Source organism: Cucumis melo, chromosome 2 (assembly GCF_025177605.1).
Source record: "Cucumis melo cultivar AY chromosome 2, USDA_Cmelo_AY_1.0, whole genome shotgun sequence".
Classification (NCBI taxonomy): domain Eukaryota; kingdom Viridiplantae; phylum Streptophyta; class Magnoliopsida; order Cucurbitales; family Cucurbitaceae; genus Cucumis; species Cucumis melo.
Genome location: NC_066858.1, coordinates 5,492,134 through 5,509,731, shown reverse-complemented (window position 1 = coordinate 5,509,731; position 17,598 = coordinate 5,492,134). Strand labels below are relative to the sequence as shown.

Here is a 17,598-nt window from a genome sequence, read left to right as displayed (position 1 = left end):
GTGAAAGAAAAGTTTTCTTGCTTCATTTCTTTTATCACAGTAAAGAGAACCGACACAAAACCCATTCACATTGAGATTTGACTCCGGTGCAATCATGTTACTCCGGTCTCGTTCATCACTCTGTCAAGTTCTCGTGCTGTCTGGTGAATTTTTTGATTTTTTGTTATTTTTTCCCATTGAATTGTGTTATGTTATAGCTTTTTTTTTTTTGTGTAACATTAGAATGTTAAATGTATAACAATAATATAATTTTTAATTGTTTCAAATTGATTTAGAGTTATTTCAGAGATGTTTCAAAGCATGTCAACAAGTTATTTTTGTTATTTCTTTGTATCTCGCAAACATCTCGTAGGCATCTCGTAGGTTCTTAAGTTCAAATGTTTAATCTCAGATGAATTATATATGTGTGCTTATGTGATTTAGGATGCTTTTTAGCTACTATTTTTTAATCTCGCAAATAAGTCACACTTTTTTTATGTGATATGTCAACTTCTAAGTTCAAATCATTTTTTACAGGAAGTAAAAAGCTTAAGGTGGTTTAAGAATGTCACATGCTCAGATTTTAGTGCGTTATAGTGGTGCATGGGATGAGGGACAAGAAAATATGAAGGAGGCGTGTTAAAAGGCATTGTTGTCAGTAAAGAAATAACACACAATGATTTACATTATGAATTATATGACATTACAGAAGTTGACCCTACAGAGTTTGACACAAAGATAAGATGCATATATGAGATATCACTGGAAAATGAAGCTCCTCCATTTGAGTTAAGTAATGACCGTGATTTGAAGTTTTATATTCTTAGTGAAAATCCATTGGAGGTCCCCCTATACGTATCATTTGAGCCTAGAAGCAATCAAAGCAAGAAAGTGTTAAACAAAGATTACAATTCAATATCTGGGAGCAACCAAGTTCATAATTTAAACCCTCACCCTCCAATTGCAATGGATACATTAAATGAGAATGAAGTTGATATTGTTGAAGTTCAGGTTGGCTTGTGTGATAACATGATAGAGACCACTTCAGCTATATGGGAATCATCGTATGATTTACATGATTCAAAAGATGATACTTTTACACGGAAGTCAGTTAAGATATGAACAATGAATCGTCTAACATCCCACAACAAAGAGATGCTCCTACAAAAGATTGCAAAGGAAAAGCTAAAGTTCACTACAACTCCTCTAGTTGAAAGTTGAAGACAAAAAGAAGTGATTGGTTCGAAGAAAGCTCTACAAGTGAGGATTTGGATGTAGGACAAATATTTTATTGCAAGAGAGATTTTTCAATGAGATTAAGTGTATTGGCAATGAAAAAAAATTCAATTTGTAGTAAAAAAGTCTACAAAAGAGGTTCTTTTTGTTGATGCATCGACAACAAGTGTGGTTCGAGATTGCGAGCAATGAGATTGAATGATTCAAATATATTCAAGATTAAAAAGTATGTCAAAGTTCATTCGTGTTCTATTGAATTTTTGAATTGTAATCATAGGCAAGCAAAATCTTGGGTTGTTGGAGAATTAATAAAAATCCAAATTTAACAGAGACGATCGCCTATACAAACCACGTGATATCATATAGAAGACATGAGGCAAGACTATGGTATAAATATGAGTTATGAAAAAGTATGGCGTGTCAAAGAGAATGCATATGAACGAGTGTAAGGGTCTCCTAAAGAGTCACATAATGTATTGCATAGATATGGTGAATAACTCAAAATGGATTAGGAGGGGTACCAATTTTATTTCGAAATAAATAGTGAAAGTTTGGAATGTGCAAGATGTGTGCGAGATATGTGCAAGATAAATCATAAAAGTCCAAGAGACTCACTAAACATGCATAAAAACAATTCAAACTAATGCATAAAGTTTGAAATGTGCGAGATGTGTGCGAGATAAAATATAAGAGTCTAAAAGACTTACTAAACATGCATAAAAACAATCCAAACTAATAAATATCCCTTCCGTTCGTTATGTATATCATCACCTCTTTCATCTGCTTCAATTTATGACCTAACACTTCTTCATATTCATTATTTGGATTCTCTTACCTCTTCAAACCCAAATTCTCAACGTGTCCATCCTTATGTGCATGTAATCTAAAATTATCAACTCACATTCTACTATTTACAACCTTATTAATAAACTTAAGTCTTAATTGTTCCATCATATTGTTCCATCATTCTCCTTTCTTCTTACAAACAAACTATCTCAAATTAAATAGAGCAGTTATTTAAACCTTTTATTATGCTTATGAGCTATATGAATTATTACATCATTCATAGCGACATGAAAAATTGCTCACAATATAAGACAATATATAATAGATAGAAAGCAATGTAGATTAAAAAAAAAAGTCATTTTATTTGCTTCAATTGCACTTCCAAAAGCAATCAATCCAGAGTTAAAAAGGGATCCAAGGAAAAAGGAGCAAAATGCCAACTATATTGCAAATGTAAGATGTTTACACCCTTGTGACAAATCAAATGATAAAATTGGAGTTAAAAAAAATTCAAAGAAATAAGAACAAAGAAGCTTCAATTGCACTTATCTTCAAAAGATCACCTCAATAATTTCATATGTTAAGTTAATTGAAATCATCTTACCTCATTCAATTGTGTAAAGAATGTAAATAGTAAATAATTCTCTGTCCAAGTATAGACCAAACCAATTTCTTCTCTATTTGACCAAACTAAATCCTTTATTTCAATTCATTTAATTACCCATTTAACTTTATAACAATCTAAATCAAACTTTAACCAAACTAATTTACAGCAAATAAGTATTAATAAAGTCCACAACAAATACCTAAACTAAACATTTACAACAAATAAATTAAAAATAAGTTAAATAAAAGAAAACACTCAAAAGTTGATTGGTTCAAGAAAAAAAAAAGAACAACGAAAGGCACTAAAATAAAATAACAAAATAGAGCAAAAAATTTCAAAAGCCAAGAAAATACAAATTTTTTTTTTACTTCAAGTGTTCTAATTGAAAGTAAAGGGAAAGGGAAAAAAACATTTTTATCTATTCATCCCTAAATTATCTAAAATTCTTCATTTTAAAAAACTATCCTAAAAATCTTTTAACCCTCTTCTTTTAATTTATTTTTGGTAATTTCCCATTTACTTTTTATTCCAAAATCTTTAGACTAAACACACCTTCATAAGATATTGGCTACCATTATCTATCCATATTAAATTATTTTATAATCATAAACATTTTTAATAATCTAATATACAACTATGTAAAACAATTTCTCATACCCTAAATTAATTATATGGTGATAATAATAGTTAGGGTTTTCAGGCAAATTGATACTCTAAAGATCTTAAACACTACTTTTAAACTAAAAAGGAAACCAATTAACTTTAGTTTAGATTAAACTTCAGTTTTGTTGAAGAAAAAGAACCCTAATTCCCTTCTAGTATACATAAACCCTAAAACACAAATCCACTTCCAATTAACCAATTTGACAAATTACACAAAATCAAGCCCTTTCCCCTCTAATTCTCCTGGCCAATTGAATATCCTTCGGCATAATCGTAACTCTCTTAGCATGAATAGCACAAAGATTTGTATCCTCAAACAACCCCACCAAATACGCCTCCGCCGCCTCCTGAAGAGCCGCCACCGCGCTGCTCTGGAACCGGAGATCCGTCTTGAAATCCTGGGCGATCTCTCTCACCAGCCTTTGAAACGGAAGCTTCCTGATTAGAAGTTCCGTGCTCTTTTGGTACTTCCTGATTTCCCTCAGTGCCACCGTCCCTGGACGGAATCTATGAGGCTTTTTCACTCCTCCGGTCGCCGGAGCCGACTTCCTTGCTGCCTTTGTTGCTAGCTGCTTCCTTGGAGCCTTTCCTCCCGTTGATTTTCTTGCTGTTTGCTTTGTTCTTGCCATTTGTGATAGAGATATGGAAGTGAAATTCGGAGATATTGGAATTGGAGAGGTTTGATGATTGTTTATGGAAGAGTGTGTTTTTGGTTTGGTATTTATAGGAAGGATTTTTGAAGATGGGGCGGGAAAGATTTTCAGTTAATTGGGACCGTTGATTTCGGAAGGTTATGGACGGTTGTTGTCTTGTGTCACGCGGATCGCGATCTGCTTGATATTTGAATAATTGATGATGGGATTGCCCACACAATTTCCTTATATATTTTATTAGGTCTTTGCTTTTATATATATATATATATATATATATATATATATATATATATATATATATATATATCGGCATTAAGCCATTGAAAATGTATCTCATCCAAAATCAATATCAACCAAAAATCCATGCCCTCAAAACACATGATGCATAGAAATTTTTATCTAAATAAGGTGAATTGCAAGAATCGACATCTTCTCGAAGTCACTCGATGTTTCATGTTTCATGTTTGATGTTCTCTCATAAATTCTATTGGGGAAGAAGCCATTCTTGCTATTATTTCTGATAAATCGTGTGTCTTTTCGTATTCTTAGTTACTCCACTCCTCTCAAGTCTTTCTTCAATCATTTTCTCATCTTTGTGCTCAATCTCCTATTTTGATTCCTAAAGCCTTAAAGTGTAGTGCATTCACTGACATCCCTTCCTAACATCGTAGTACGTTGGATCCTCAAGCCCATAAATGCATATTCTTCGGATGTTCACCTACTCAGTATGGTTACAAATGTTTTTCTCTTTCCACCGTTCGAGATTATGTTACTATCACTACAAGAAATTCATTATTCAATAACAAAGTTTTAGTAACGCAACTAATTTTTGTCAGTAAAAATTCATTTATAGCAACGAAAAAAAATGTCACAAAAGATTATTGTTTTTAATTTGCGTCACTAAAAGAATTAGTAACACAACAATAATGCCACTAAAAATTAAATAGTTTTAGCAACAAACATAAATTTTGCTAAAATTTTACTAAAATTTTCCCCCTTTTAATTTCTCTCCAACTTTTTCATTAAATAATTTATTAATTATATTTTTTTTCTCTCCCCTTTCCCTCTAACCTCAACCCGAAAATCCCAAAAAATCCCACTCGAAAATCCTCTCCATCTCTACCTCTATCGGTCGGCCAAAACTTCTCATTGATTGCGAACCACGGAGCCCCGAAATCGAAGACACGTTTCTGATTCGGCAACTTGCTTGAACGGCATACCATCGACCATCGAATCTGGCATCTTGCTCGAAATGGCCAAAATTCCATGTTTCAGCTGCCCACCTGCTCGAACGCTTCTCAATTTGACGAAAACCCACAAAAGTTGATGACGATCCATCCCACTGAAAGAAGAACTGCTACTTCGCCAGCAAGGGTCCCAACAAAGGTCAATTCATGGAGCTAACAACCATACTACTTGGCTTTTCATCAATGGTGACCCACCTACTCAGTTTCTCAATCTGAAATAGGAAGGCTCATCTACATTCCAGTGAGATGCTAAAGTATATGAAGCAATAGAATTCCTAAAGCGAAAGCGTATGAACGTCGTGCAAATGAAATTCAATTTGTAAAACAAAAAAAATTTAGAGAAAAACAAAATTAAAGCCTAAACATGCTTCTAAGGATAAAAATGGAGAAATAAACTAACCTTTGTAGAACCTCTAAGAACACTTCCTCAAATCTTTCAAGAACGTCTCGTTATTCTCGATGAGAGAATCAACAGAGTTATGGGCTTCTGTGATTTGGTAAGGGAATCAACCCTAAAAGAATTAGTAACGCAATCATATGATTGATTAAAGTCCTAGAAACAGTGTTCAAGCCCTAGAATCAACCCTTAAGAGAGCAGACTTATTCTTTCTATAGAGAAGGAGTGAATTCCTTCTTGAGTAGCCGGGTTCCCAACTTCCCAATCAAACAAATCCCCAAAATGGTAGACATATTGAGTCAGCGACATAGGGCACTCTTACCCTTGCAAATCAAAGGACTGCCTTCATAGGTAGGAGTTCACAACTCACTCAGGATTCAGGTCAAAGTCATTTATGGTCATCTTGGTAAAATATAGTCTCAACTAGTAACTGTTTTAATAAGAGAGACTATTCATTTTATGGTTTGGTCTTATACAAACTCTTTGTATAGAATACCCCCGCTCTAATGGCTTGACATGAATGATTAGGATCAAATCATTAATACCACTCTAGAACAATTGTAACAACTACAAAACATGTTGTATTCGTAGTGTCACCAGGTAAGGTATCCAATCTTATCTATCTACTGCAGATCATTTAGGTATGTCTCCACATACATGTTTAGGTTACAGAAGATAACTTTGGATGTTAGTTTATTGATTTTGTGGGTTAATGCAACTAAATATAAAATAAAATAATAAATAAAGTATAACATATGCAATTACAAATTACAACACCACGAGATTTAGGGCATTAACCCCAATAGTATAAACATCTACAACACTTGGAATTATCTTCTAACTCTTTTTTTTCAATGAAAATTGCTCACAAATCACCCTTACAAATTCACACAACTTTTCAATGCAAGAATGAAAAAAAAGGTCACCCACAACCTTTCTTTTCTGCATAAAAACTGAAGACTATCCTTCTTCAGCACCAACAAAAGTTGTCGACACTCTATTTTCTTTTTATGAGATCTTTCGCCACCTTAATTATCTTCTTTTTTATAAACACGAACTTGTCTTCCACATTAACAAATCACAACTTAAAATTGTAAATTAATTAAAGGAGATTGCATAGAAAGACCAGAAGGGATTTATTATGATTTTCCAATTTTATCTTTATTGATTTTGGAAGGACATCCCTAAAAATTTTATGCTTTACATTCAATACCTACATTTTTTAAGATTATTTCAGACAAATCTCTACACATTATTTTACACATTTTAAAGATTATTATATAGTATTGTACATATAGTATTGCATATTCAATTTGAGGAAGATTTTAGATGTTAAGTGGTTCAAACTAACTAGAAATTAAATTGTTTAATATTGACAAAAAAAAATAAATTTAGTAAGTGTGCTACTTTTTATTTTTAAATATAAAACAAAAAATGCGTTACTGTTATCAATTTTTGGTAGACTCGAGAACTAGAAGGATGAAAGATGCCTCGATCCGTTGGTAAAAGCATTCTTGGAATTGGATAAAAGTCGTTTACTAAAAACTATGTTCACGAGGAGATGGGCTCCCGTGTTTAAATACCCATCCTTTATACTTAAAAACTCTATTTAAAAATAAAAAAAATAAAGATTTCAAACTATAAACGTTGCTGATTTCTTACGTTCAAGATGATGGTGATGGGGATCTTGGTCTATGAATACTTTTAACTTTATGGGTTTAAGGTCCACCAAAATGTATGTTTGGTGCAGTTTAACATTGTGGAGAAGAAATAATTGAACACATTTTAGGGTAGTTTGGTTGATCAAAACCATGAATTTAGTAATGTATATCATAATGGACCTTTGTGCGCTTGCTTGGCAGGTCAAAAAAGTATTAATAAAATTACGTTATTTTGTATGTTTGGGGGAGGAGATGGTACGAGCACTTAACCTTCTTTTAGGCTTTGGCTCTCCTCCCCTATGCTATCTGTCTCTCTCTTTCTCCCTCTCTCTATTATTCATTGTGTACAACCTTAGTTTGAGGTGGAACCATTCTTATTAATATCGGCTCCATCAATATTTATTTGTTTGTGTATTTGAATTAATGACACTTGATATTATTTATTACGGCGTAATTTACTTTGTATTTTCAATTAATTAATTGGTTCTTCCGTTAATTAATTGCTTAAGTAACTTAATTATTTTTTACTAGAGGATTTTATTATTTTTTTTAATTTGTTATTTATTCCTTGGTCTAACTCCTATTATTTATTAAGGCATGGACACCCTTTCGAAATAAATGAAATATTCATTCTTTTTTGCTCATCTAGCTAGGCTCGTGGCAATAAGGTTTCACTTAATTAGTGAAGTATCATTAAGCCTCACAAATACATTGAACTTGAAAAAAATTCAATAATATTGAACAATTTAATTTCTAGTTAGTTTGAACTACTTGGTCCTATAACATCTAAAATCTTCGTCAAATTGAGTATGCAATAATACAATATTTACAATACTATATAGTAATCTTTAAAATGTGTAAATTAATGTGGAGAGATTTATGTGAAATAATCTTTAGGTATTGAATGTAAAGTGTAAAAATTGAGAGATTTGAGGGATGTGCATTGAAAATCAATGAAGGTAAAATTTGAAAATCATAATAGATCCCTTCTGATCTTTCTATGCAATCTCCTTTAATTAAGTTACGATTTAGATTGTGATTTGTTAATGTGGAAGAAAAGTTCATGTTTATCAAAAAGAAAAGAATTCAAATGGCGGAAGATCTCACAAAATGAAAATGGAGTGTTGACAACTTTTGTTGGTGCTGAAGAAGAATGAGGGTAGTCTTCAGGTTTTATGCACAAAAGAAAATTTATGGTGGTTTTTTTTTTCCTTTTGGTTCTTGCATGGAAAAGTTGTGTGAATTTGTAAGAGGAACGGAAAAGTTTGTGAATTTGTAAGGGTAATTCGTAAGCAATTTTCTTTGAAAAGAAAAGTTGAAAGATCATTCCAAGTGTTGTAGATGTTTATTCTTTAATTTTCTCTCTCTCTCTTTCTTTTAAATTTTATTTATTATTATCTATTGTTTGAATACTTGAGTCAAACCATTTATGTTGTTTAAATAAATTGAATCGGATCACAACGGCGTATGATTATTAATAATTGAACCATTTATATGGATGCCATTTTGAATATGTCCCATTTTACTCCAAAATTGATTGTCAAAAGGAGAAGATGCATGACAATCAACTTCAATCATGAGCAAAAGATGCATAACAATCAGCTTCAATCATGAGCATTTCTATTTGAGAGTAAAGTTTACTAGGAAAAGTTTGCAACTAGTTGCCAAAACTCAACACCTTAAGAATTATCTATGTCTGGCTGCTAATCTAGATTGGAATCTTCGATAGTTAAATATTAAGAATGCCTTCTTGAATGGTGATTTGGAAGAAGAAGTATACATGAATGATCCACTTGGATGCACATAGAAATTTGGTACAACGAAGGTTTGCAGGCTAAAGAAATCTCTTTATGGGCTTAAGCAATCTCCTCTGCTTGATTTAGTATATTTGCAAATTTTTTGTTTTCGGTATTCACAATGCTAATAAGATGATACTTTATTTGTCAAAAGAAAATCTAAAGACCTACTTGCCCTCGTGAAAGTATATGTTGATGACATAATACTATTTGGTAATGATGAATTAGAATTACAAGCCTTGAAAAGGCACTTGACGCAAGAGTTTGAAGTCAAGGATCTAGAAAATCTAAAATATTTTCTAGGCATGGAGGTTGCTCGGTTAAAACATGGTATCTCAAAGGGAGTATGTGTTAGATCTTCTCAAAGAAACTAGTATGCTAGAATGCAAACCAACAAACTCTCCTATGACACAATTTCGAGAGTGCATTTGTGGATATGGAGATATCAAGGTCTCATAGGGCGTCTTATCTATCTTTCTCATACTCGTCCAAATATTAGATTTGTTGCTAGTATGGTTAGCCAATTTATGCATCACCCAAATGAAGGACTATCTTTTAGGAAACTAATAAAAGAAACATTGAAGTATATGTTGTGCAAATTGGGCAGGGAGCATCTCATATAGACGTTCTACCTCTAGTTATTGATCTTTTATATGAGACAATCTTGTTACATGATGAAGTAAAAAAGCAGAATGTGGAATGTGGTTGGAAGAAGTAGCATAGAAGCTGAATTCAAAACACTTGCTTAAGGCTTGTGTGAAGGTACATGGATCAAAAGAGTCTTAAATGAGTAAGGAAAGATTGTTCATCGCCAATACATGATATGACAAAATACATTGAAATTGATCGACACTTTATCTAGAAAAAAAGTCAACAAGGAAGTGGTTCATCTCAACTACGTGTCCACAAAGCAACAGATAGCAAATATTCTTACCCAACCTTATTATAACCCACCACATAGTATAGTTTAGAGGTGGTTCATGATTTTTTTTATGTTATTTTTCTTGTGCTAGGCATAACAACACATATCATAGTTACCACTAGCCTCAGCTGAAATATATATAGACAACATATAGTAATAATCAAGTAGGTATGTTTTAAGTTGAAAAAAAAAACACTCAAGCGGAGAAAATTTGACAAAGAAATTTTTATTAACTTGAAGATTGTGTTGATAAAGTTATTGAAGGATGTTATGTAGGATGCCTTATGTCAAATGATCAAAACTATTCATAATCTTTCAGCTTTCCCAATGGATAGTGGAGATTAAAACTTGTTCTTCTTTGTCTATATTTTAAAATCTAGAAAAATCTATACTATGTTGCTTACAAGTCCTGGATCTTCATTACAATTATAGAATAGTCTGGTGTTAGAGAATACTCCTTTTAAATTTTCATAACATTCCACATCTTTTCACAATCTTCTAGAACCTTCTACAGGTTTTTATAATGTTAAGAACCTTTTCTATTATTTGCATAATGTTCTTGTAGAATCTTCTAGAGTATTCTTGGACTTCCTAAAGAGTCTTGAATATCTATGTATAGTTCTAGAACTATCTATAATATTCTAGAATTCTCTAAGAGCATCTTCATTCGGTTTAAAATGAAGGTGATAGGATTTTCATTGACACATATCATAAGATTGTATCGAGTACTTTGAGGAACAACTTAAATTGTCCGTCCTTTTAAGAACTTAGAGATGGAGAAGATTCTCTACCAAGCCTGAGACGAGCAACTCCCCTCAACTTTATTCTTTTTATTTTGTACAGACTCAATTTACTTTACCATTATTACATACTTGGCATACAAAGTGCAGCACTCAGAAAGTATTTGTCATCAAATGACTAGATTCTAATAATATTATTATTATTTTGGTAAATGAGGCTCTTCTTCTTGCTAGTTCTGTGACTATTTTCTTTCTCCCTTGTTCTTTTTAAAAGTCACAAGAGAGAAAAATAAAGTTGCTTGCATCACATCTTCGTATTTTGGCAACTTGAAAGCTTTTGGTTTTCCACAAAATATCAAATAAAGTACGAGTAATTTGAGATAGGTTTTTCTTAAGGATTTTGGAATGCAAATGGCCTACGGCGTTAAACGTGTCGTTTAACCCTTCAATAATAATAATAATAATAATAATAATAATAATAATAATAATAATAATTAACTATTATTATTATTATTATTATTATTATTATTATTATTATTATTATTATCCAAACAAATATATCCAGTTATTATTAATGAAAGAAAAAAAAAGCAAGGGTAATGTCTTCTATTGACAAGAGAGAAACAAATTTCATTCACCATTATTGTCTAAACAATTTTCAACACAAAGTCATTTGCTGAGTTATTTTGTTGTCATCATCAAGAACCTATAGATTTCTTTTCTTATATATTAAGGTACAATGAATCCTAAATTATACTTCAAAATGAAAGGGTTTACCGCTCCGTGGGGTTAGAGAGGTGGATAAGGCGAGGTTATCTCTTTTCATTAAAAAAAAAAAAAAAAAAAAAAAAAAAAAAAAAAAAAAATCCTAAAGCCCAAGAAAAGCAACCGTCAGAGAGGCAGAATCCGAAGTGAATAAAAGAGACAAACAAATGCCAACAAAAGTTAAACAACCCTCATCATCAACAGTGACATCAGAGTACAATAATAATTGAGGCCAAAACAGTTCCCATTGCATCAAGAACAAGAATGGCTTTCAAAAGTGAATTTAGTACATAATCTATATTGACATTATCACAAAATCTGTCCCCTAGTAATCAAAGGCACCATATTGTACGAATATGGAAGGTTATATCATATCATCAGAGGCTACCAATATAGTTTTCTCAATGTTCTTTCTATATCAAAACAAAGAATCAGAGAAAAAAGATAAAAAAACAAAGAGAGAAAAACAAAATGGCATTAATATGAGGAAGAGGTTGAATTTTCATCACAATTGTTCCACCAAAAGCTAACAGAAAAGCTAGTCGTTAAGGATCGAACATAATGCCACCATTTTGGTGGGATATAAAGCATCTCCCCTTCCTCTAGAATGCAATCCACAAATTCCAAGTCCACCACCTTTGGAAACGCTTTCTCGTCTATGTTGTCTAGATCCACCTTCAAACAAAAAAGAACATAAGCACAAAAGAATCGGCTCATCATAAATTGTAATAACATAAACAGTGGAAAGAATAACTCTCAACAGATTATTGTTGTCAAAGCAACTTTTAAAAACAAGGGTACGGTGATAAAATATGAAGAAATGATAAGCATGTCAGATTTTCATCAAAATAATGATCGGTTTCTTTACCTGGCTGGAATTGCAAAGCATAGTTTCGGTGTATGGGTAAAGCTCCTCGGACAATGAAGCATCATAAAGCCTAATGTACTTTTTGCCTAAAACCTGCATGAGGGAGTAGTACATAGTTAAGGTTTAGGGGGAAAAAACAAAGAAAGAACATAATTTACAGCAGTTACTTGATTGTGAACAGTTGCATTTGTTTCCTTTTAGGTTCCACACATGCACATTATTGGCACATGGGTGGCTCACTGGGTGAGCACATCGATGTTGTTTCGGTTAATGAACATAATTGGCACATGGTTGATGGTTGGCTTACATTTTTTTTCTTTGACTTTTACCTCTAAAAACACTACCTATTCCCAAACAGCAACAGAATTCCTCTTATAAGAATCATCACTTTCACTTAGACCTCCCATCTCATTTTCCTTCACAACCGAGGATTCTTTTAGCATTTACCTTCTTTCTTCAGATCTCATCCAAACATTTCCCAAATCAATATATTCATGTAAGAAAAAATTGTGGATTTGTTGCAGTTCTATAACTCAAGTGAATCAATAGTCTTAGAACCTGAATGCTAATGGCGTTATCCATTTTTAAATTTAGCTTAAGAAGTGACTTCTTTAATCCTCGATACACAAAAACAAAATGTAGGGTTGAAAGTACCAACATAAAAGAAATACAAAAAAAATACCAAAAAAAAAAAGAAGAAAAGAAAAGAAAAAAAAGGGCTACAATTGTTTCCAGTTAAAACATTACAAAAAAGATCTAAATGTACAAACCTGAGCTAATATGTTGTGATGAGGATCATGGTGCAAAGGAGTTACTGTCCCAGGTGGGCCAAACCAAGCGTTAAGTGATCTTAACTCTCCACCCCCGACAGAACAATAATCAGGAATACAAATATCCTTCCTGAGCTCATTTATCTGTCTTTAAAGAAAGAAAAGTATTGAGTAATATTTCAAGCATGAAGTGCCACAGGTTAATCCTAGATTTCTTCAAATCCCCTACTGCCAGATAACACACAAAAACATGCATTCATACATATACGTAGAGATGCACATTAATATATCTAACATCTGGTTAGTTCTTTGAAGAATATAAAATGCTAAACAGATAATATCAATACATACCTGGTCAAATAATGGATGTTGAGCAAGATATGTAATATCATCAGAACGATCATTGGACTGAATCCTGCTAAGAAATTCGGAAAATGTAATAAGCTCTTGTTTCCATTCTGGCCGTAGATAGTTCTTCCCAACCTGAAAAGCATAAAAGCTTTACAAGTCTTCAGTTCAAAGGTGGAAAATCTATCAGTTCCAATATCAAGTCAGCAGGAGAGACTGCAGGAGTTAAGCTACAATAGAAAGAAAAATGATAAAAATAGATAAACAACAAGAAAGAAAATAAACATCTCAAAAAGGAAAATTATATATTTGCTATTCCAGTAACAATCAACTTGTCCTTAATTGTCCGAAAAAAATTTTAATAGCCAATTTAGAACACATTCTTAAAATCCAAGACTGTTCAACGTATTGATAATAAACAAATGAACAGATAAATAGATCACCTCAACTGGAATTGTACGGCCACCGGCAATCTTTTGCAGGTAATCCATGTTCTTCCACTTGGTCCTAGCTGGCCAATGAGCCATACCATCACTAATAATAACAGGGAAACCCGGTTGGAAATATTCACGCAAGAATCCCTCCAGAGATAAAGACGACATCTTTGCAATCATCTTATTAGTGAGAGCCTTTACAGGCAAATTCCAAGCAACCTAGACAAAGGCATTAATTGTTATTACTTGTTAGAACAACTTTTGGAAATTGACTTGGAAACATTGAAAATATGATTGTATCAACACTGTGTCATACAAGTAAACAAAAAATTCGCACATTCATAAGAACCAAGAAGAAATGATGGAAGACGGAAAAACTTATTTGAACAAGGCGGAGGCTTAAATCAAATTACTTCGTACATGAAAGATCTAATATGATGGAATTCTTGGTTAGTTGTTATGCAAGTCCCTTTCTCAAATCTCTCGGTTGAGGGAGGTTTTTTTTCTCTTTATATTTTGATAAGATCTCAGTCGATGGTGATGATATTCTGTCAGGAAGCTGATATGGAAGACCTAATAATTGAAGAAAGTTAAAACTTTCGTTTGGACTGTATTCCTCAGAGGCATTAATACTTGTGAAAGAATTGATGCATGTAATCCTATATCTTTCCATCATCTTTTTCTTTGGTGCTTACTCTCCATTAATTTGTAGCAGAACCTGCTAGTATGTTCTGGGTTTCAAGTGATTCTCCCTAGAAGTTTTCTGGGTTTCAAGTGATTCAACAATGGCAGCAGTAAACATTTAGGAAAAAGCTCAATATTGAGTAAACTATGATATTCCCTTTGCCAAAACCTAAATAGGACCAGACCAATAGTGTATAGAACATGAACAAATAAAATATATCCATTTTGTTTTTGGAGGATAGAACAAGTGCATTTTTTGTACACACTGATCTTTGTTTTCTGATTTCTGTAGGTGAGTTGATATTTTGAGGATGAATCTTGAATCAAAATTATACTGAATCTCATTCCTTTTCAATGAAACCTCTCATTTTATTTAAATATGAAAAAGACAAATAAGTCCATCCACTGCCTTCATGAGTCTCCACAAACAATTACAGGCTTAAAAAGCTTAAAACAGAGAAAAACAGCAAACACTTCACAAACGAATGAATGGGAAAAAAGAAATCCCATAAGGAGAAGGGTTTGAAACAGAGTTTCATAGAAATCGTAATCACCAGAAATAAGAAAGAAAAACACCCTCACCTCGTTATTACGCTCCTCACAACCCAACGAACTCTCGTCTACTCGACCATCCTCCAAAACCCTAACACTCCTGGCTTCAGCAGAGACCTTAGCAATGGCAGAATCCAAATCATTTCTGAAAAGCGGACCACCCATGATGACCCCCATATCCAAAACCCTAAGCGCCTCCTTAAACTCCCCACCAGCAAAATGAAACCTGGCCAAGTAAAGGCAAGCCATGGAGTAGGCATCACGCCAGATTGGGAGAACAGAGTGCCATGGGCCAGAGTGAAGTTGCTCCCAAGCCATCTCTCCGGCGGCCTCGGCAGCGCGTGAGTCTCCAGCAGCCGCAAGAGCCACCATGCTGACGTAGGCATAGCCACCGTGCTCGGAGATTGAGTGAAGAAGGGAATGGGATTCAGCGTCAAGAAGAGGGGTTTCGAAATGAAATGATGAAGGGCTTCGTTTAGGTTCAGATGAAGACATGGTTACAATGAAGAAGAAGAAGGAGGAGGAGAAGGAGAAGGAGAAGAAGAGAAATGGAAGTGAATGAGAAGAAGGTTTTGATTGAGAAGTGGTTGATATTTAGCAGTTGAAGGAAATTGAGAAGAGAGAAGAGATATTTTGGTTGGTGGGGTAAAGCAAATGTCACTTTTTCATTATTATCATTATTTTGTTAATATTAAATAATAAGTGACAAAAATAGGAAAATTGTTATATTTCTTTTTTTGGTTTGAAATAAATGATTGGTTGTTTTCAACTTTTTTTGTTAATGAATTTTTGGAATGTTTGAAAGTTCTAAACCAAACCAAGGTCACTTACCCGGAAGACAATGGAACACAATTCAACCATCCCTAAGGTAGGAGATTCAATCCTTTTACCTTCTGATGCTTATAATTATAATTTATTTGGTTCACCATTTATTTATATTTTTAGATTTATTGAGTTTGACTTATGTATATTTGATAAACAATCTAAATTCTATTTATGAAAATGGTTTTCGAATTCTATGACCCCCACGTCGTAAAGTTTTGAAAATTAACACTTTTATATTTTTAATGTATCAAAAATTTGGATTTCAAAATTTAATTACAATACAGAATTAAATCAAATAAATATTAAAATATTTAAAAATATAGTATGCACATGTGTTAAAAAAAACTCGATAACCCCACCAACCCTGGTTACCCGACCCAAACTGTGTTTGGGTTCGATTGCAATTTTTTAAGAAAAATATATATATATATCTTCAATTAGGTTGGATTATAGAATTTAGTAACTGGGTCAACCCAACCCAATTAATATTATTATTGTTGTTATTGTTATTACTATTATATATTGAATGAATTTGAATGTATACTTTGATTTTACATGGACTTAGGTTTCATGTACTTGAAGTTTAACACTTGGATGTTACGACATTCAATAGTATTTGATTATAATTTTTTGAAAAATTGATGTAACATATTTAGGTCATTTAAGTAAATATAAGATTAGTTCAATACAAAAATTCATCTTTTAATGAAAAAAGAAAGAATGAAAAAATGGTTTAAATTATGAAAGAAAAAGAAATTAACCCAGTGAACCAACCAGGAAAATATTGGTTAAGTTGATTCTTGCACATTGAATGATAAGATTCAGTTTTTGCTAATCCAAGAACTTCAGGTTAGCCTATAATTTACCTTCAACCCAACTACGCACCTATTAGAAAGTTATTTTTTAAAAATATTATAAATAAATTACTATTAATATCTAAAAGAAATTTAATTAATTTATTGTCAACTAATATTCAGTGGGTACCTATGCTAGTACCCAATTATTGTTTAAATTAGAATTCAACTTCTAGATTATTTTACGTACAATTGAGACAATTAATATGAGAGTGGTATTGTGGCCCAACTATGCTAAAAATTAAAATAATTGCTTAGTATAATGATTGTATTTTAATTTTTTAAAAAATTAAATGATATATTTTAAAACTATCAATTACAGAAATGGAAATGAACTCGCAAAGTTCACGGAGCCTAGACAAACTAATTATTATGAAAATCATAAAATCAAAATTAGATCTAAATTTTGCTATATTAATAATTTTTGTGTTATATTTGCCAATATTTTGGATGTGGTTGTTACATGACAATTATCTCTTTTATTAAAATAATTGTGAAAATAATTTTTATATTTACGACTTACATTTATTGAATTATAAACATATTTTATTATATTTATAGTTTTCTCAAAATAGTCAACCTTCTCAACTTTATACTTTATGAATTATGGGTTACTAAAATCACTCATTTGTTGCGTAAAACAAATCATAACCTATAAATTGTAAATTAGATACAAGTTGCAAAAATCCCTTCTTCTAAAATTCATTTATCAATCTAAATGGACGTTATGCTATCTACTCAAACTTATCCTTTTTTTACAAACACAAACTCGTTAAAACCAATAAACTAAACATCGCTTTAATTAGAGTTT

The 17,598-nt window shown here is 32.2% G+C and overlaps 2 protein-coding genes across 3 annotated transcripts; both read right to left on the bottom strand.

Moving 5' to 3' along the window:
* Window positions 1-3,349: 3,349 nt before the first annotated feature.
* LOC103504328 (histone H3.2) lies at window positions 3,350-3,969 on the bottom strand. Its single transcript, XM_008468725.3, has one exon. It carries the CDS (start codon window positions 3,898-3,900, stop codon window positions 3,490-3,492), a length of 411 nt encoding a protein of 136 aa, XP_008466947.1. The 5' UTR covers window positions 3,901-3,969; the 3' UTR covers window positions 3,350-3,489.
* Window positions 3,970-11,632: 7,663 nt separating this feature from the next.
* Window positions 11,633-15,693, bottom strand: LOC103492075 (lysine-specific demethylase JMJ30). Of its 2 annotated transcripts, none has more exons than XM_051080787.1 (6): window positions 15,139-15,691; window positions 13,882-14,091; window positions 13,442-13,573; window positions 13,091-13,234; window positions 12,321-12,413; window positions 11,633-12,127 (listed from the first exon to the last, which is right to left on the bottom strand). In XM_051080787.1, the coding sequence occupies exons 1-6, from the start codon at window positions 15,601-15,603 to the stop codon at window positions 11,930-11,932; spliced, it is 1,242 nt and encodes a 413-aa protein (XP_050936744.1). In that variant the 5' UTR covers window positions 15,604-15,691; the 3' UTR covers window positions 11,633-11,929. The 2 variants fall into 2 exon arrangements, with proteins under 2 accessions (XP_050936744.1, XP_050936746.1); XM_051080789.1 differs by having other exon boundaries at window positions 11,912-12,117; window positions 15,139-15,693.
* Window positions 15,694-17,598: the final 1,905 nt, after the last annotated feature.

Coding starts and splice junctions, on each gene's coding strand:
- LOC103504328 (XM_008468725.3), bottom strand. CDS start 3,900: ATGGCAAGAACAAAGCAAACAGCAAGAAAATCAACGGGAGGAAAGGCT.
- LOC103492075 (XM_051080787.1), bottom strand. CDS start 15,603: ATGTCTTCATCTGAACCTAAACGAAGCCCTTCATCATTTCATTTCGAA. Junction 14,092..15,138: donor GTGAGGAGCGTAATAACGAG/GTGAGGGTGTTT, acceptor GCCTTTGTCTAG/GTTGCTTGGAATTTGCCTGT. Junction 13,574..13,881: donor GCCGTACAATTCCAGTTGAG/GTGATCTATTTA, acceptor TATGCTTTTCAG/GTTGGGAAGAACTATCTACG.